Source organism: Drosophila guanche, unplaced genomic scaffold, assembly GCF_900245975.1.
Source record: "Drosophila guanche unplaced genomic scaffold, DGUA_6, whole genome shotgun sequence".
Taxonomy (NCBI): domain Eukaryota; kingdom Metazoa; phylum Arthropoda; class Insecta; order Diptera; family Drosophilidae; genus Drosophila; species Drosophila guanche.
Window position 1 is genome coordinate 8,177,856 of NW_022995743.1, and position 20,185 is coordinate 8,198,040.

Genomic DNA, 20,185 nt, shown 5'->3' on the forward strand with positions numbered 1-20,185 from the left:
ATTGAAGTGACTTCGCGTCCTATTCCAATGCTAATTTAAAAGGATTTCCTCGGACCCACTGTCTTTAGGTGGAACAAATGCGAAATAAACTTGCTAATCGTCATAAAGGTTCCAGAGCTTATAGTTTAAGTCGAGCTCAAGTCTATATGCTTGGGTTGCTCTCTCCTTCTTTTGCGTTTCGTTTCGGTAATAAAAACCCAAACCCAAGAGAATGGACTTTTGGACGTGGCTTTAAATTGTGCTTAAATGTAATATTTGTTTATTTTTATTTTATTGCACGGAAGTGTATGTGTGTGGTGCCTCCTTTTACTCCTTGTACTTCTTACACACTAAAAAAACCAGCGACAAATCAGACCCAGAATTGTGTGTGGTTTTCCCTTTGCTTTCTTTGCTTCTCATTTCATTGCTTTGTCGTTTCATTCCGTTTCTCGTCTTGCTGCTGCTGTTGGCTCGTATTTTGGTTTATTTTCGCCTTAATCTGCGTAAATTGTATTTCATTTGATTTCATTTCCCCCCCGCTGTGTGGGCGGAGAGGTGAGGGGTGGCTGGGCTTGTGGGCTTCTTTTCCCGCATCAGACAAAGGGATGCCGCGTGCGTCGCTTGGCCTTCACGGGATACTCGTAGCCCTCGAAGTCGTCGTCCATTTCCTCCTCGTGGTGTTGGTGTTGGTGGTGGCTGCGACTGTGGTGCTTCTTGGGCGGCTCATGGTGGTGCTCCTTGACCGGCACCGGAATGGGCAGCGGGACCTTCTTAATGACCGTCTTCGTGTGGACATGTGTGTGGTGCTTCACTGGCACGTGTATGCGGATCCTGTAATGGAAGGGGGGGGGTTGAGTTGCTTCATGTGTCGTTAAAGGCGTGGCGTCTTACTTCAGTTTGTCGCTTGATGGATGGCCGCCAGCCAGCGTGAACATCACGCAAGTGATAAGCAGAAAGCTCAGCGCCTGAAAAGGAAACGAGTACAAGGATTACGATACGGTCCAGTGCATTAGAGGTTGCGCCAGCCAGGAACAGGGCGATAAAATAGGAACCAAACTCCCTCCCAAATACATTATTGTCTGGCAGTTCCAGTGCTGATGGGATGCTGCCTCATCTGCCTTCAGCTGGCAACTGCTTTTGATGGGGGGCGTGACAGAAGCTGTCGCCAGCAGCACGACAATGACAATGGGGAGAGGTGGTCAAGGCGGAATTAGAAAGCCATTTGAGGGCTCTACGCTGGGATAATCAAATATCTCGAATGGCTAAGACAATGACAATGGCTGTCCCTTAAATTTGAGTTTCAGTTTGGAGTTGAGCTGGCAAAAAGCCAAATGATTGTCTTTGGGAGTCTCCTTTTATTTTAAAATGAGCCTCTTGATGAGGTTGGATTGTTTTTTGCAAAAGAAAACAATTTTTTATTGCAATTTGAAGACTTTTGAAACTATTTAAATTCACGCAAAGATTTGCCTACGATAAATTGTGAATACATTTTGCTGCTCTTTAAATTTTAAATTAAATTAAATAACTGTTTTCTCGTTTTTATTTTACATAATGAAAGTGCTTTTTGTTGAGTTCATTCAGTCATACACCTGCACCCGACTCCGACTCTTGGTGCTAAAATGACTTTCCCTTTGTTGCACAATTTGCTTGAATTAACTGTTTATGGGCCAAGCGAGAATTCTTCTCATGTTCCAGCCATTGGCCAATCATGAAACACCAATTATGTTTTTTTATTTGTGGTTTAGTTTGCGTTCATATTTCATTTCACGCGCGATTGCAGACAAATTTTGTTGCACAATAAACGCTTTTTATTCTCGTATTTTCTGCCGAGTTTTGTGTGGACTTTCTAAGGTTTAATTCAATTTGGCGGACAGTCTGTGTTTTTGTGCACTGATTTTTATTTGCTTCTGACTTTCGTTCGTTGTCCAGCCGAGGCAGAGTGAGTGTGAGTAATTAAACACTTACTCCTTGGGGCAAATGCATTGTAATTCGCGAATTGGTTGTTCGATTGGGATTACAAGTGCGGATTTTGGTCAACCATCGACGGCGCGTGTAGAAACGAAATTGCTCTGGGACCTGCCGCCTGCATTCGCTTAAATATGAAGCAAAAAACGAGGAGAAAAAAATTATGAGCTGCTGCTGCTACAGTGAGACGTGCCACAACTGGAAATGCGCCACACCGAGCGCTAGAGCGGGCCAACAGCAGCAGTGGCAACAATGGAGGAGAATGGAGTGACACAAAGTTGCCGGAGTGGAAACACGGTGGAAAACAAAAACACAATCAAGTCAAAGTTTGCCAACAGAGGGGGCGGATCGGTCGGAAGCAGCGGCGGTGCCTTGTCCAAGTCGAGTGCGACAAGCAGCAGGTCCAAGTCCAGACTTGCGGCTTCAACGATGCCCAGTGGCTGCGGCTCGCACCGACTACAGCAGATTCCTCGCTGCCTGCCTGCTGTCTCACAACGAATCCCAAAGGAGCAAAAAGAAAAGAAAATAAATAATAAAATGAAAATGAAAATGAAAATGTAATGCACGTGCTTCACCTGAGCTCAAGGGGGGGGGAAATGTTTATTAACACAAAAGTTTTCTAGGTTGATTTTATACTCGGAACTCTTTAACAAAGCTTACAATGCCGTAAGGCCGTCTGGCAGTAGGGTGCTCTGCCACCCTGACACGATATGATAGTTGAAACTCACCGCAAATAACCGAAAAACCGAAAAGAAAACCCCAAAGTAACATCAAAAGCAAGCACTCAAGCTCAAAGCCACAAGTCTCTGTCTCTCTCTCACTCTCGCTGTCAAAAAGCCACCAAACATGAAGTCAAAGAGAGAGGACAAACAGTGAAAAATAGTGTGAGGGTAAGAGAGAGAGAGAGATAGAGAGAGAGGGAGATAAGTGTAATTGAAGCTTTTGCCTGAGTTAAACGCAGCGATTATGTCGGTCTGCCTGCCAGCCGGTGGCCAACACAGTGGCAATGGCAACAGTGCGCTGAAGGGTAGGGGAAGTGCGGGCCCATGTTGCAGTTTCAAATGCCGCTGCTAGTGGCATCAAGGATTTGTTTAGCTTCCTGGTTAGTGGTTAGCTTCCATTTGGATGCGGATTTGGATGTTTGTGTCGTAAATTGAGTTGTGCGCTGAAATATGTCGTCATGTGAACTGCACAACGGCCCTGCGACTGCACAAAGATTGCAATTTAAATGTGCAACAACACGATGGCAATTCATTTGATTGGCCATTCTTGCCGCTGGGTAGCGAAATGAGAGTAATGCAGGAAGCGCAGCATTTTAGCCATTGCAGCCATTTCGGCCATTTCGGCTAGCCTAATCAACTGGTTTTGCTGATGTTGCATAACAATGGCAAATCCAGATCGGCACGCCACTTGGTCATTGTCTCTGGCTCTGGCTCTGTCTGTGGCTCATCCAGCAAGTTTTCCCGCTTGACAGACAAATGATATAACTTGGACTATAACAATTTCTTTTACTTTCAGTTATTCCACTTTATTGGCTTTCTGCATCACTGCGGCGCACTTTTTGACAATTAGCAGATTTCATTTTTTTGATGATATAATCATAAAATAAAAATAAATGAAATATGACCAGTTTTGCGTGACAAAATGAATTGCGGCCCGCGGCTGGTGTCGGGTCATTAGCACCACATTGCAGTGAATGGTGGCAACAATCAAATCAAAGCAAATCCTAGTCCGGTTGGGGCCAAGCTGACTCGAGCGGTGCAATCGAACGAAAGCCTTTCCATCAGAAATGCTGCATCAATATTTGCGTATGTGTGTGTGTGTGTGTGTGTGTGTGTGTGTGTTTTTGGTGATTTTAACGATTGAGTGGAGTCAAAACAGAAAACTGGCACAAGGCCAGCGGGGAAAAAGAAAACTTTGCCCACAGATTAATATTGGAGGATGGCCAACGGCAAAAGCAAACCAAAAGGCCCAAACTTTGCTTAACATGTTGTTAACCCGGGCGGGCCGCCTTTCACTTCGGCCCGTTCGGGCAGGGATTATCCAACTATAAGCCCCGGAAATCGATACATCACGGGTTTCCCTGTTGTTTCCCTGACGCCCGTCTCCCGCCACTTCCTTCTGCAATCAGTTTTCACTTAACTATGTCGATCATCGAACAACAAGCCGCTCGCCGCAGCAGCAGCACCGCATAGGCAATGTGCAACATTCATGTGCATCACCATATGTACGCCCCACTGCACCACCCACCCCCATGGCCATAAACTCTCATTGTGTGAGGATGTGGAGGTGGAGGTGGGTTTCTGTGTGTGACACAATTTTCCAGTTTGCCAGTTACGCCTCGTGAATTTAATTGACGGAAGCGCGTTAAAATTGCAAAGCCAAACCAATCCACAAAAAAAAAACAACTCGGAAAATGGATAAAAAAAACACACACAAAAAATAAAAATAAAAAAACAAATTGAAAATTTCATGTATTATGCATATTCGAGCTGGGGCAGAGTTTCCCCGCTTCATCTTTGTGCATAATTGATGAACCAACTGAGGAGTTCATCCTCGGTGCCCCGTTGGGCAGTCAGCCGAGCCAATCGCTATACAAAATCCTTGATTACGCGTGGCTTTGATTAAAAATTTTAAGAATTTTGTACAATGAAAGTGGAAACCCATAAATATATATATATAAAAGGGATTTGTAGACAAACTCGACGTTCCATTTGGCCATTAAAATATAACTTCTTTATAAATCTCCTGCTCAGCTATCGCATCCAGCTTCAGCATCAATAAATGTTAAAGGTTTAAGGAATAAAGTGCCAGAAACTGCTCGCTACGAAAACTATTTTCTTTGCTGACTTCATCGAGAGTGACCTTGCCACATGTACATACGTACATGTAACCATAAATCTACTCTCTATTGGCAAGTGCGGCAAAGTTTTAGTTTGCCCCGAACATGGATTTGCGTTTAACGGGACACGCAGGTGTCGTTGCTGTTGTTGCCTATTGAACAACACTAACATTCTCATACAAGATTCTCTCCCTCTCCCTCTCTCTCTCTGTCTCTGTGTCGACTGCTGGCGAGTGGCACGTTTTTATGGCCACTGAGACTGCCGGGCTGCTGGGCTGCTGGATGGGTTGTCTTAATTTATGGCCATTAAATACAAGTCGGACGATTGTCGTTGTTTGGCTAGGCACAAAAGTTTGCTGAACTTGCCAGAAATGAAGCTCCAAAACACACAAAAAAGCAAAAAGTTGTGAATTGTATTGCCATTTGGAGACATATTGGCCTTGGGCAGGCATCAGCTGGCACTCCCACGAAAGACGTGGACAGGTTTCACGGCTAGAGTTTGGCATGAATTGGGGCAGGCTTTAAATTCGATGAATCTTCCTTCTGGCTTACTCACCTGTAAACGTAGGTTCATTGATCAGATTCCCTAGTAAATACTCCCATTATTACAGATCACTCGCTAAGCTTGTGCTTCCGCTGGAGAGAGTCCAGCGCTGGCGCTTCCTGTTGCTGCTGGGCGGAGTGTGCATTTCCCATTGGAATTAATTGGTTTGCCATTGGACGTGGGATTATAAATGGTGGGGGGGAAATCAAACATTGAACAATGCTGTTGACCATTTAATGCAATTTTTAATTATAATTGAACAATGAGAATAATAAAGGCAATCAAACTACAGCTTCGCCACTCAACCCGCCAAGTAAAAATGTGCAAAATGTTTTTTTTTTCTTTATGATTTTCTTTTTTGTTTTCTCATTTGGTTTTCTTTTGTTTTTTGTTTTGTTTTGGTTTTGTATAATTCAGATTACATTTTATTGTTAAGAATGAATTGAATTACTTCTGCTTTCCCGCAGCTACTGCTTCTTCTGCTTCTGCATGTCTTTCTCAAGCGGATTTTCGCAACATTTTTGCCGCCTGCTCTGCTGCGGCTTATCCACTCAATGCTCGCCCATTTCTGGTTTCTGTTTCAATCATAATAATGACCATAATGCAGTATGACATAATTTATATATAAACTGGATCGTACATACATGTATCTACATGCGTGTTACATTTATGTATGTATATAATTAGATTTACCTAGAAACAATTTACAAATATATAAAAACGAATTCGCCTAATGAACTAAAACTACATCCGTATGCATGTGTGTGAGTGTGTGTGTGTGTGTGTGTGAATTTTCATATAAAAAACGATTCCTTTTTGTTTCTCTTTCGAATGCAATTGTGTTCGTATGTGTGTGGGTGTGGGTGTGGGGTGTCCGGGTACTTTGATTCATGATTCATCTTCGTCTTATTATTGTTTTATGCAACATCCACTCGTCTGCCACTCTCCACCCCCTTCCTTCCGCCCCCCCACCCGCTCATTAGGGATTTGTTTACGAATGTTCGGCGTAAATATTGTATTGGATCGGTCTAAAGTTATCCGATTTATTTATGTTCGTGTTCGGGCATTAAAAAACGCAATAGAATTGCTTGAAATTAAACATGCTTCGAGCCCTGCTCGTTGAAATACAAATAACAAATTTTTTCCTGCTCCGTGTGATGGTCTGGCAGGGGCATCCAGAAAGGTCGAGTGACTGTGGCTGAGGGGGCACAAAGCAGTTGCGCATACGCCACGTTGTGCAGTCACGGACAGGGTACACAGTTGATGCAACCAATTGTAGCACAAAGTTAAGCAAAGTTAAGTCTTTAAATTGAAAGAACTGAACATATTCCCTGTGAGGCCTGGTCTCAGCTTCATGGATCAGTCTGGTCGATCCGCACTGTGGCTATATCCCTTCACTGTGTTTATATTGCTTTTCTGTACACCTTTTAGAGAATGTTTTGTGTGTGTGTGTGTGTGTGTATCTGTCATGGGCAGCGGCCAGAGACCCTCATTAGCATACGAGTATCTCAGAGTGTGAGAATGTGTGTGTTCTGTGTCTGTGTATGTGCAACAGTCGGAATAGAGCTACTTAATCATATATCATATATGTATAATTTGCCATTCTTTCATATATGTAGAGAGGTTCTTGTATACTTAATGAATTCTTATTACCTTCGCTTGATTTCTGTTTCTGTTTTGCTATTTTCTTGGGACACCGACGACTGCCTGCCGCTCGTATCGTTTTCAGTTGTTCTGCTTTGTCATATTTTTTATTCAGAGGGGAGTTCCGGGTTTGGTTTTTTGTTGTTTGTTTCTTTCTTCTATATAAATGTAAATATCGTAACATAATAATTATGCCGTTTATATGTGCTAAATTTAAATGTAATTTACTCATTTTACACCTGTCGAGCTCTCAGTTTTTTCATTTTCAGTTTTATTTTTTAAAAATTTAACCATTTCTTTCACTAAAAACTTAGCGTAAAAAGTTAACAGTAGATATATCTATATATATATATGTATATATGTGTGTTTCTTGTATATATATATCATATATAGATACACTTTGTTGCCGCGTCCTCCACTCTAGCCAACTCAACGTCACTGTATAATAGATTTAATAGATTTAATAGCATCCTTTCTTGCTATTGTTTTCTGTATTTATTCCATTGTTTTTTAGAGGGGTAGTTTTTAACAAAGTTTTGGTTGGTTGGGAATTGGTTTTTGTTTTTGTTTTTAATTTGTTTTTTTTTTTGTTTTGTTTTATTTCAAGTTTGAAAGCTGCTCCCTTGCTTTGTATAAACTAAAACTAGATCCGTATTCTCTATAATGTATATGTGGGTTGTATATATATAAAGTATTCTTAGTTTCATCCAATTTGTTTTATTATTCATTTTATTTATATTTTTGTTTTGTTTTCTTTTTATTTGCTAAGGCCAAAAATGTCGAACTGAAATGACGTCCAATCGATTGAATGCAACGAAAGAGAACCCCAACAGAGTTTTGCTGTACTGCAGTACAAATTTGTTGTCCCTGTCCCAGTTGTATGTTGGCTAGTGTAAGCTTTTGCTGCGCGGGTGTAGATGTCAAAACGGAATCTTTGGGCAAAAATTATCTCTTCGCTTTAGGTTTTTGTGTTTTTTGTTTCTTCTGTTTTTGTGGAATTGCAAAATGTAGTTTATTGGTTTTTTTGTTGAGTTTTGTTTGTTTTTGTTTTTGTTTGTTGTTTGTTGTGTATACATTTTAATCATAATTTTCCTTGTTACTCGCGTATAATTAATGGTAATTAATAGTTATGCCTGCCTGCTGCATTATATTTTGTTTAAACTTTAAATTTAGTACAAAATGACGGTGTAGCAGCAGGGATAGGGGGAAGGGGCATAAGCGTGGGCAGGGGCAAAGGGGGGTTTGGGGGGGGTTTGTAGTTAAGACACACCAATTATCACCTACTATCCAATGTGTTTATTTTTGTTGTTTGTTTTTCTTTATTCACTAACTTTAACTAATTTATGTAATGTAAGCATGTGTGTGTGTGTGTGTGTGTGTGTGTGTAACGTCTTTGTAAAGTCAGTCAGTTATACATATATTGCATATGTTTAGGTTTCAACCAAAAAGTTGCCGTTTGTTTTGTCTTTTCCTTCAATTTTTCGCATAATTTTGTTGCCTGGTTGTGAGGGGGGGCTGGGGCTGGGGCTTGGGGGCATGCTGTCAGGGTCCGTCCGTCAGTCTGTTTTGATTTATTATGAATTCTTTTTGTATTTAAGTTGTTATCTTATAAACAATAAAAGTTTCGTAATTATGCGTAGGATTTCATATCAAAAATTGTTTGCTTTTTTTTTTGTTGTTTAATCTTTTTCTTTATTTTTACTAAACCTTGGAACCGGATTGGGATTTGTCTATCATGTATACATATATATATTTGTATATATATATATAGCGCTATATATACGTGTGTGTGTGTGTGTGTGTGTTTATGTACGTAATTATGTTATATATAAGAAATTAATTAAAAAATTGTGTTTAAACAAAATATTGCATACTTTTATGTGCTTGCTTGAATTTTCTTATGTGTTTTATTTATTCTTCCCCCGTTTTCTGTTTCTTATCATCCTATCCGTTTATTCGCCTCCTCATCTTCTTCTTCGTCCTAATGTAAAATGTAAAAACGTAACGGTAAATTGTAAATATATTGTAATTGCATTAATCAATATAATTGTAAGAACACATTTTCCGAGATATTCGATTTTTGTTGTTTACAAAGAAATGCGTTCCCATGTGCGCGCGGAGTGCACATGGAGCCGCTAAGACATAGTTATACATACATCTCCTGCATATATAATATACATACTTCAGTTTACAACGAAAGGCAAAAAGACAACCTAGGCGGGTGTGTGCGTGGGCGTGGGCGAGGGCGAGGGCTGGGGCTGGGGCTGGGGCTGGGGCGTGGAGCAGATGATGAGGGACTTGAATTGAATCTTTAAGTACTTGTTCAGGGCTTGGCCTGGGGATACTCGTGGGATAATCTGGAACTCTGGATGCGTAACCTCGAAAATCGAAAACTATGAAGCCCTTTTGCTCGAAATGCAATTGGTTTCTCTATGAAGCAAACAAGTCTTAACTGAGTAACAATATTTTTGAAATATTTTCCCTTCCCTTGCGTTCTCTCTCTCTCTCTGTCTCTCTCTCATCTCTTATCTCTCTTTCGCTCTGTCATACATAATGTATATATATATATTTATATATGTATATATATAGAGTTCTTTTTAAGTGAGTCCTTGGCGAGGATCACATCCTTGGTTGTATGCTAGCTTAAATCATGATAAAGTTGTTGTATTTGCTGCTGTTTCTATATTTGCTGCTGCTGCTGTTGTTGCCCATCGTTCGTCCTGTGTCTGCGGCTGCTGTGGGCTCAGTCCTCGAGCAGCGACTGCTGCGTGACAGGTGGCAAGACACACCCCGTGGCACCCGCACCCGCATCCTCAGCAACATCTTCCGCGGACGTCTCCATGAGCTGTTGCTGTTCATGTTATGTCAGATCCTGCTGTGAATCTATTGAGAACAGCTCCTTGTACAGCGCCGGGAATACCACGGTCGGATGTGTTTGCTTGAACTTGCTCAGCGACTCCATGTGCAGGATGGAGATGTCGCTGCAAAGTTACCATTCGATTATAAAAGAGTGAACGATGTGGGAAGATTGGGAGGTGCTCCTACCGGAAATTGGGTATATTGTTTAGCAGTGTGTCCAGCACGGTGACATCGCCCTTGAGCGGCGCATGATTCGTTTCCAGCTCCTGCCGTATTGCGTTCATGCTCAGATTGAAAAGCCTCTGTATTTCAGTGTTACCACGCACTCCATTGCGCTCTGTCGATGGAAAGAGTTTAAATGAATATTAATGATCAATGGCGGCAGGCAGGGTCAAGAGTGTGGAACCAACTTACCTGGCCAGAGCAGGACTAAGCTCTGATAGAGCGCCAGTTCGGTTTCAGTCAGTTTGAGTTCGGCTATCGACTTAGCCGTTTGGAAAATGCGCGACACCAGACGCATCTCCTCCGAGTCGGATGTGTAGAATGCCTCCTGGGGCAGCATCACATCGCCATAGAGTACCGCGTTCTGTGAGAGATCTAGCAGTCTGGACATGCGAACAATCGCCAGCTCAAAGGAGCCCGTCTTTAGCAGTAATATCTGTAGAAAAGTCGCACATTTAGCATTTAACGTTCCATGGAAATGAAAGGTAGCTGGACTCACCTGATCATCCTGACTCAGGCGCATGAATCCCGGTATTAACTTTGCAAATTCGATAATATTTTGTATCATTTGCGTAAGCTTTTCGGCGCAGTCCAGCCACAGTTCTTCCTGGCCCAGATTCTTGTAATAGAGAATGCGCGATATATCCTATTGAGGAGTGGGATTTATATTTTGGCATGGCATACTTTTGGGCGGCTTGGTGGAAACTCACCTGCTGCTTTCGGAACATGTCGTGCACAGCTTCCAGTTTGGTATTTGTGTTGGCATGCGCCTCCGCCAGCGTTTTGATCAGCACATCATTGATATCGCCATCCGCTGGAAGAGAAGTTTAACCATTGATAAGCACGAAAGCATCACATGTGGTAAAGGACTTACCATGACTAATAAATTCGGGATCGATTATTGTACTGCGCGGCTCGTAGGTGGTGCTGTCCACATAGTCCGCCGAGATGTCGTACTGCATGGTCTGTTGGGGTGTCACCGAGGCCGAGTAGCCGTAGGGACTGCCGTAGCCCACCTCGTTATTTGAATATCCGCCGCTGTAGCTGAGTGACAAGAGGAGCATTGCAGGACGGGGGGAGCAGGAATGAAAAGAAAGAGAAGACCAGAGAAGAGATAAAGATAGTGGAAGTGAAAGTGCAGCAGGAGCAGGGAGAGTCGAGTCGAGTCGGGTTTGGTTTGGGTTGGTTTGGGTTGGGTTGGGTCGAACGGGTCACACGGATACATCAATATGGAGGATCATTCTCATATCGGTCATACTGCACCTGTTGTAGCTGTTGTGATGCAGCTGATCGCTGCTCGAGGGCGTCTGCGTGTCATACACGGAACTGTCCGGTGCCGCATCGCTCTGGGCTCGCATCTGGGCGCGATGGAATCGCACCTCATCCTCAACCTTCTCACGCTGCTTTTTCGACATTCTGCCGAACTTTACAGCTGCAAAACAAAACAAATATGATTAGCTGGTCACTGCTCTGGTCATTGCAGTTGCACCCACCATCACGACTCATTCCCAGCTTTAGGCACTTTTGCAGTCTACAGTATTGACAGCGATTCCGATTAACACGATCCACCACGCATTGCTTGTTGCGCGGACACTGATAGTTCACGACGGAGCTCTGCGAGCGGCGGAAGAACCCCTTGCAGCCCTCGCAGGTGATTACGCCGTAGTGCACGCCCGATGACTTATCGCCGCACACTTTGCATGGAATTATCTCAATTTGAGCTGAAATAGACAGAAATGAACATCGATTTAGCATTGGAATAATGTAAGTTCGTGGAGCTTGGCTCTGCTGCTTTAAGCATTTAGGAATAAACTTATTTCATGATGGAAAACGCTTGAATGTTTTCCTTATGCTCTAAAGAATGTAGTTCCATTCATAATCTTAACCAATGCCCAATAGGCAACGCCCCTCCATCCACCTCTCCATTGTCAGAGTTCAGACAATGCCGACTCGACCCCAGGGAACTATTGCGCAATACTCGTAGTGTAATGTATTATCCGTGCAACACAATGCCAATGGGTATCTATGTACCTTAAGCCACTTGTCTGCCCAGACAAAAAGAACCGCAGCAGCAGTGGAACGGGGCAGGGGATGAGAGAGAGGAAGAGGAATAGTGCGACAGCTGTTTGGGGTTCCCCGTGCAGCAATCCCTTCAACGGTGATGCAACTTCCTGATCAACAGCAGCAGCAGAGCAGCAGAGCAGCAGCGCAGCGACAGAGCAGAACTGGTTCAAAGTGAGAATTTACTGCAATTTGCTGCAGCGCACACTGTCCAACATAAAAAGTATTGCCTGCCAAAGCGCAGAGCAGAACTGCATAGCGAGCATTTTGCATTAAAGAGTTTATTTGTTTTCAAATGTAACTACTTAAATGTAGATGGAAATTAGAACTGAAATTCAATATATTCCAAAAGTTGACTCCAAGCATTTGTCGGACAGTGCTGCACTTAAAAGCAAACGGGAGAGAAATGGAGAGGGTGACAGAGAGAGAGCGCAGCTTGGTCTCGTCTGGTGTGGGGCTATTGTGTAATCTAGGCGCTTTTGCGTATTTACCCACGAGGATGAGGAGAGATACGATGCGCGATGAACCACACGGAGACAAACACAGACGCTGCAGCAGCAGCAGCAGCAACAGCAGCAGCGACGTGGTATAATCAAAACACAATGCGGCTTGAAAAATGTGCCAAGCCAGCCGCTGCGCTGCGCGGCGCTGGCTGCGCTGCTTGGATCGGATCGGAGAAATGTGTGACAGATGATGAGCGACAGCGGGAGAGCGAGCCTGCGACTGTCAGTCTCGCTGTGTGAGAGAGTGTGAGTGACTGACTGAATGTTTTTCAAGTGTCAATGAACCTTTCCCGCACGGCAGTATCACACAGCGCACACATATGCACAGATGCCGATGCACACACTCGTAAACATTCTCGGCGACCGAGGAGAAAAAGAAAACCAAAACAGAATCGAAAAGAAAGTTCTCCGCTCTTTGCAACCAGTGCTCTTAGCTTTTGACGCTCTCTTTGCTGCCTCTCTTAGCACACGATGTGTGTAACGGAAGAGAGCCGAAAGCACTCTCTCAATGCAACAAAGAGACGACAGACAGATAGTATTTAATTATTGTCGCTGACTCGCTCAAAATGTATGTCGTCACCAGTGCTATGCTATGCTATGAAATGCGAGAGGGGTGGAGGATGGAGGGGGTCAGTCACTTAAAGCGCTTTAAAGTTGAATAGTATGATTCTCGGGCATTACGAAACATTCGTGGAGGGTAAAATTGGAATGGCTTTGTAAGGCTTTCCCAAAAGCCCAACATAAATCTTTATCTTCTCAGGCTGAAGTGTACGGGCCTGTGCGTGTTTACGGCCCTCGACAGATAAGACTAGGGGTAGGCTGGCTGCACTGCACCAGAGAGCGATGGGGGAGAGAGGCGGAGAGAAATAGTGGTGCACGTACCGCTATGTTCAGTCAATGAATATGCAAAGCTCCCTCCCCAACGGCAAGTTATGGTGGCGGGGGCACGCAGGCAGGGAGGCTTAAGCTCATTTGTATGCAGTCCATGAAATCGGTAATTCAGCGGATAGCAGTTACACATGTATACGACAAGTATAAGTATTAACTACGTTTACAACAAAAAAAAACCTCAATGCAACGACATTCATTAGAACCGACAACGAAAAGTGGCAGAGAGATTAACTAGACTCGTACAGTGGGGCAAACAGGGATTTTAATTACTGCATTGACAAATCAAATGAACATTATTTGATGCTTCTTAATGTTAATATGTATTCTGTTAGTATAATATCTTTATGAGTGTTAATAGTATATTTTTCTAATTATATCTTTTATATTCCTTTTAGGTCTGTGGTAGATCTATTGATTACCAAATCCCAAGTGTAGGTAAGTGCCATGTTCTTTATTATAAATATTCATCATCCCTTTTAATTTAATTGTTGTGTTTCACTCAATTACAATCCGAAGGCTTGTTCTTTCAGTGACGAAATTCGACGAATTTACAGGAAATGTCGTATTAGCTTATGATAACTTTGTCCAAAATTGGGGTTAACAAATAACGCTGTCAAATATGTGCATAAAAATGTGTGTATTTGTTTAATACGGCTTCGAAAAAGTGTGTCATGATATACATTTTATTGTTTTATTTGCCATTTCTGAACTGTAAATACAAGTCGGCAAGAAAACAAATGTATGACATACTTTACTCGAAATGAACGCAAATATTGGGTGAAATTGTTTGTTTAGTCGAAAGAAGGTAGAAACCAAAAAAGAAGCCGAATTAAATTGGGATGGTTTTCAACAATTTAAATTAACTAAATGGCAAATAATTGGGAGAAAACGTTTTTGAGCTTTGATTTATTTTACATTATTAACACTCCAATAACACAATCCAGATCAAAGTGGATTCGCATCCATTCAGCAATGTATTAGGTAATATTGAATCATCCCAGCACTTGTGGCACACGCATGATGCAGAAGGAAAACAAGTTATCGTTAATCAAGTGCCTGCCACTAGCTGTTGCAGAGGAGAAAGAAGCGGGGTGACAGAGGAAAACCTGCAATTTGCTGTTGATCAACCAACAAGTTTGCTTCGCCCAGGCAGCGCCACCATTAACACTTCGCCCAGGCACCTCCACAGGCTCCTGCTCGCAGCAAAACAAATTTAAACGCTGCCCAAAAAGCGCTTAATAAAATAAATTCTGAATGGGGAAAATGCCAGCAACAGACACACACACACACACATATAGAGTCACACTTGGGGAAACGGGAAAAGGCTGAAATATTTTGCATATGAAATGCATTTGCATTGCCCCCGGGGCTTTCACCGCTGCTTCTGCTGGGTGCAGCAATAACCAGAAGTCAAAATTAATATGTTCTTCTTTTATTTGCAAATGCATGCACCGAAAAAACAAGCAGCAGCAAAGAAACGAAGTAAAAAATGTGCAGAGGGACCCATACAAATGAATACGAAAATTAATATGCAGCGACATGTGTGAAGAGACACAGTGGGAAGGAGAGAGAGAGAGAGAGTAAGAGAGGGGGAGCCGCTGCATATGAATTGCAGTTTTTGGCACTGCGGCGAACGCAAAGTCAAATAAAATAACAATAACAACGCCAGAAACTATAGCAGTGCTATAAAAAATGCACATAATACCTACGCCACAGTGGAACTTAACGGTACTAGGCGGTATAACCGATTAAAATTTCATCTTATCAACCAAATAATAATGCATAACGCTCTAAATTATTGCACTCCTGATAATATACAACTTTTGCATTTCATTGGCATATAATTTACCCAAAATTCTTCTTTCCTTTTAATAAAGCCTTTGCCTTTCCATCAAACATCAAATCAATTCGCTAGCACGAACCACTGTGCGCAGCAGTCGGTCAAAGCAGAGAACTGCCGCTGCTGTCGCTGCTGTCTCTGCTGCTGCTGCTGCTGCTGAGGTTGCTATTGCACAAGTTGTTCGCGAGGTAGCGGCACGAGCGAGCTCGCCTCGGCAATTCGCATTCGCAAAAGCAGCTTCGTAAGTGGGTCAGCGCGATGTGGGGTCAATGCACCAAACGACTGCCTTGTGCCGGAGCGGGAGAGCCCCACGTAAGAGAGCCAAGAGAGCGCGTCAGAATGCTGTTGGGGCTCCGACTGCCGCTACAGCAACTGTTACTGCCACCGAAAGAGCGGATCTGGCTCTCTCTTGCTGTGTTGGTTGTCGTCGTGCTTCATTCTTTTGCCGCCAAGTAATGCTAATAGAAAACCCGTTTTCAGCTTTCACAAGTGAAACACACACAAACACACACGTAGCACCTCTCACGGTAGAGAAGTGGCAGAAGATGACGGAGGAACGGGAAGTGGTAGTGGTAGTGTGGAGCGTGGCTTTTCGCCGGCTGTACGAAGTGCCGTTAGAGATAGAGCGCGAGAGAGAGAAAGAGGGAGAGGGGCATTAGCATGCTGGCTGGCTAGCTGGCTACGTAATTTGTCGCTTTCTTTCTGCCTTATTATTTTGTGTTTGCATATTTGTAGAATGCCGTTAGAGTTTCGCCAAGTCCGATTTCATTCACCCATTCGGAGCCGCATTCTAATACATAATTTAATCATTATTAGAAGCTCAGGCAGCCCGACCCCCTGGCCCATCACACAGCTATGAATGCTAACGGTTCCTCGGACGTCACTTGCGCTCACTTCTTTTTTTGGCCACACTCATCATCATCATGATACGGGTGGGAATGGGAGATGCTGAGATGGCCTGGCATTTCTGTAATGTTTACATTTCACACTCTCTCTCTCTCTTTCTCTGTCTTTCCCTGTTGCCGTCCCTGTTCCACACAGCTGTACGTGACGCGCTCTTTCTTTTGTTGCCAACAAAAGAATTTCTCATATACAAATTTTTGACTGGGCCCGAAAGTTTATTGACCCAACGAGAACCATCGAAGAAGCAGCCACAGCAGCGGAAGAATTTTGCCATTTTTGGTCGATTAAACGAAACGCTGAGCATTTTCACCAAATTATGTAATTCTTTTCTCCCCTCACCCCAGCAACCGTCCCCTCCTTCCCTGCACTGCTCCTCTACCCCACTCTTCGTGTCGATGCATAGTAATTTGATCATTTCTTTCAGATTTATTGAGCGGCCCAACAGTAAATTATTAGCGTATACCTTTATGGGTTTCTGGCCACAATTAGTCAGCTTTTTATGCCTACATGACGTATACGAAATTTACTGGGTATATTTTTTTTATAAAACATCACGTATACGCCTCACGTGAGGATGTCGGGATGAGAAAACAATTGACAAATGACCAGTGAGTGGGAGAAATGTATGATTTTCTCTGCCGCATGAGTCACAGCATTGCGAGAAATGCTCTTTGTAAATGTTCCTTTAACTTACAGTCAATGATTAATTTGTATATTTCAGATTCAATGCGAATGCACTGGGTTTGGTCGCTTCAAATTGGGTAAGTCAGAAGATATTTATTGTTTATAAGCTATCGATCGACAGCTGTAATTTAAAGTTCACCATTTAATAATGCGTTTGAGATCCCAAGCGATGCCAACTTGCCATGAAAACAATCCGGATTATAAATGGAAAATGCTACGATTCTAAAGCAAATTTATCTCCGAGAAGTACAGCTTATGAAAGATGATGCAATCAATCCCACAGGATAAGCTCATAATATCTCAACGTATTCATTATGTATTTACGCACACACCAACCATACCATATATTCGCCTAAATACAATACATTTCCTCTTATTTTAAGTCTAAATACGATGGAAACGGAATTTGCATGGTTTAATGCATATTTATTTGTTAGTTTGACCCAGCGCCTCGACAGCATAAAAAGTAGGCCTAAGGCATTATTCATGTACATATTTGCAATGTACGCTTCAAATGCACCACCTATTCAGCAGCACAAATGAAACTCGACTCGCGAATAACACAAACCGAAAAAATGCCTTGACAACCTCAAAAGCCGCACACAGAGCACACACAGAGCGTGTAAGCCGACTCCTTTGGCTCTGCTTTTCAGCTTTTCTGTTTAGATTTTTGCGCAACAACGGCAACAGTAACGAGTGCACTTAAACGGCCAATTATTTATGGTATTTAAGTGTTTTGACTAAGGCATTAGCCAAAAAGAACTCAGCATCGGCGCTGTGCCGCCACTGGCCGATTGCCGTTTTTCAGCAGCTTGCGATTTGCCCAAAACAAGAATTTTCAAGTTGAGCCAGACCCCCAGAGACCCCCAGAGACATACAGAAACACGAACTCCCCGTTTAGAAACACACTTGTACTAATCTGCGAAATCTGTGTGGAAAAAAAGAATTCTAAAAGAAAATCCATTCATTGTCGTTGTTGCTGGGTGATGGAAACCAGGCAAACTCGTTTTCCCACCAATAATTAAAATTTGCTTTTTTTTTGACTGAAATGTCTGCAAAATGTACAAAAACAACAACACATCTAATGCATTTTGCTACTGGAATAGAAAAAGAAGGAAAACCTAAACGAGAGAGGGAGATAAAGTGCATCTATCCGCCCTGGTGGCTGTGCCGCCGCTGGCGTCATGCAAATTGTAATCAACAAACAACAATATTTTCAGTAGAACTAAAACTGTACTGGCGAAAAGTACAGTGCCCACTCGATAAGACAAAGAAATGGGCACAATCGAAAGTTACTTTGAAATTGTTTGATAAATTAATTAAGGATTAATAATCAGTACGCGACAGGTTGCTGCATTCAACTTCAAGGGTAACCTATAAGATAATCAGTTCATTCCAATATACAATATTATTTTACATATCTCCTCTTCATAGTCTGTTTTGCTCTTAATCAATTTTAAATCCTTTTTGGCTACTCTCAATCCCATTGAGCGCCCACTGTATATGCTGTTGGACCAAACCAACAGCAACTGCCGGAGCAGCAGAAAACATTCATTTTGTTTTCCACTTTTTCGCTGCCAACTTCGCCTCCTCTCTGCGGGCGTCTCTGCTGACTGCTGCAGCAGTCGTCGCTTCATCATGCAACTGCTCGCGCCGCACCGAGCCGCACCGCGCCGCGTCGCACTAATATCCGTCCTTGGCTCGTCTGTTCAACTTTGTCCCAGTTTTCGCATTTTGTTGGCGCGCTTTGCCTTTGCCTCCACCAACGTTGGCGCTGCATTTGGTCTATGACTATGTGTGTGTGTGTGTGTGTCAGTGTGTGTCAGTGTGTGTATCTGTGTTTGCATAGAGCTCCACCAACACACAGGCACTCTCGCATATGTCTGCGTGTGTGTATACATATTTGTCTATTCATTTGGCGACGCGACTCAATGCAATGTCTGTGAATCTGTTTGTGTCTGCATTGTGGGGCACATGCAATCTTTTATTTGTTGCCTCTACAGAATCACATACATACAAACACACACACAAATGCTTATATATGTGCGTGAAACTGCCTGGAAAAAGGTAAAAGTGAGAAGGTGCCCGACAGGAAGGGGTACGTACCGAGCCAGACCGACACACGCGTTCAGGGTGAGTCTCCCGGCGCGGAATCCAGTCGCTGGGCGCCGCTCCATACACAGAGGAGGGGAGGAGAGGCGAGGAGGCCACGGGTTTTTCGCGCTCTCTTCTTTGGGAAGGCAAAAACAATTTTTCCCATTTTCGCAATCTTCTTTGCTTGTTGCGAGCAGCTGATCGCTAATTAGTGGTGGGGAGCGCAAGCGAGCTTGCGCATACCGATATATCGATATATCGATACCCCACCGCCGGCAGCTGTCACGTAGCAGGTAACTGCAAGACCGCAAAGGGGATAAGGTGGCGCAAAAGCTACAAATTTCCAGGCCAAATTTCTAGGCCTGGATAGTCTGCACGAGGGGCAGTGGGAAAAGGTCACGGATCCGACCACACTCCGATCCCCCGCTCAGGCGGTGTCCCGGTCAACGGGACGTCGGGGACCGGGGAAGGGGCGGTATATCCCCCATCGAGAAGCCAAGGGGAAATCCGAGGCCAGCGAGGGAGCCCACAAGTGCGGACCGCGTAGCTAAGTAGAGCATAAACGAGATATGGACACGGGAAACCCGTTCGTGGGCAGATCGGCGCTGGCAAGATCGCCGCGCCAACTGCCGGAAGAAGGGAGGAAAGCCGATGCTTCGGTGGTCGTAATGAGGAGCAATCTCATCCGATCGCCGGTACTCCAGGCAACGCCAGGAGCCGTTCAGGGTTGTGAGGTTGACCCCAAAGAGACCCCCAAAAGGGTTAGGGACCCCGCAAGCCCGGCGAGCTCGCAGAGACTGACACCGCCAAAGAAGAGCAAGGCATCGCAGGAAGCTAACGGTCAGCAGAACCTAGCGGAGCTGGGTAGACTCCTGGAGGAGATCACATCCAGGATGCTGGACAAGAGCACGCGCCACATCAATGAGGCGACCAGAAGCCTGTTTGTACGTATAAAGAAGCTGCATTCGGACATACAGGATTCTAACCAGGCGGCCGAAGCGGGTAGAAGCGACATGCAGGAGGGCATGGAGGGCGTAGTCCTCTGCTCGAAATGCGCACTGAGCATTCAGAGCGCGGACAAGGAGCAGCAGACAACGACCGTCTGGAAAAAGGATGCCGCATCGCAAACCGAGCCGTGGCGAAGGCTAAGCCAG

The 20,185-nt window shown here is 43.8% G+C and overlaps 2 protein-coding genes and 1 long non-coding RNA gene across 5 annotated transcripts in view; all 3 read right to left on the minus strand.

The window, feature by feature from the left end:
• Nucleotides 1–494: 494 nt before the first annotated feature.
• Nucleotides 495–1,975, minus strand: LOC117588390. The gene is made up of 3 exons (XM_034279642.1): nucleotides 1,945–1,975; nucleotides 871–944; nucleotides 495–810 (listed from the first exon to the last, which is right to left on the minus strand). Exons 1-3 carry the CDS (start codon nucleotides 1,960–1,962, stop codon nucleotides 573–575), a joined length of 330 nt encoding a protein of 109 aa, XP_034135533.1. The 5' UTR covers nucleotides 1,963–1,975; the 3' UTR covers nucleotides 495–572.
• A 3,752-nt stretch (nucleotides 1,976–5,727) lies between these two features.
• Nucleotides 5,728–20,185, minus strand: part of LOC117580340 (probable nuclear hormone receptor HR3) — a 31,722-nt gene continuing 17,264 nt past the window's right edge. Inside the window, exons 2-9 of one of the 3 annotated variants that reach the window (XM_034266858.1) lie at nucleotides 11,549–11,776; nucleotides 11,319–11,487; nucleotides 10,930–11,093; nucleotides 10,766–10,869; nucleotides 10,555–10,701; nucleotides 10,248–10,491; nucleotides 10,020–10,170; nucleotides 5,728–9,955 (exon numbers count right to left, since the gene is read on the minus strand). In XM_034266858.1, the coding sequence (XP_034122749.1) occupies nucleotides 9,835–9,955; nucleotides 10,020–10,170; nucleotides 10,248–10,491; nucleotides 10,555–10,701; nucleotides 10,766–10,869; nucleotides 10,930–11,093; nucleotides 11,319–11,487; nucleotides 11,549–11,776 (1,328 nt within the window). In that variant the 3' untranslated portion in view covers nucleotides 5,728–9,834. Of the gene's footprint in view, nucleotides 9,956–10,019; nucleotides 10,171–10,247; nucleotides 10,492–10,554; nucleotides 10,702–10,765; nucleotides 10,870–10,929; nucleotides 11,100–11,318; nucleotides 11,488–11,548; nucleotides 11,777–20,185 lie in introns of all 3 variants that reach the window. The other 2 variants (XM_034266849.1, XM_034266867.1) reach the window with 2 other exon arrangements.
• Nucleotides 18,230–19,242, minus strand: LOC117580361. Its single transcript, XR_004573562.1, has 2 exons — nucleotides 19,044–19,242; nucleotides 18,230–18,994 (listed from the first exon to the last, which is right to left on the minus strand). It is a non-coding gene; the product is annotated as an uncharacterized LOC117580361 (long non-coding RNA).

Excerpts from the sequence above, each read along its gene's own strand:
- LOC117588390 (XM_034279642.1), bottom strand. Across the intron at positions 811-870 it reads CCATCAAGCGACAAACTGAA|GATCCGCATACACGTGCCAG; the intron begins GTAAGACGCCAC and ends CTTCCATTACAG.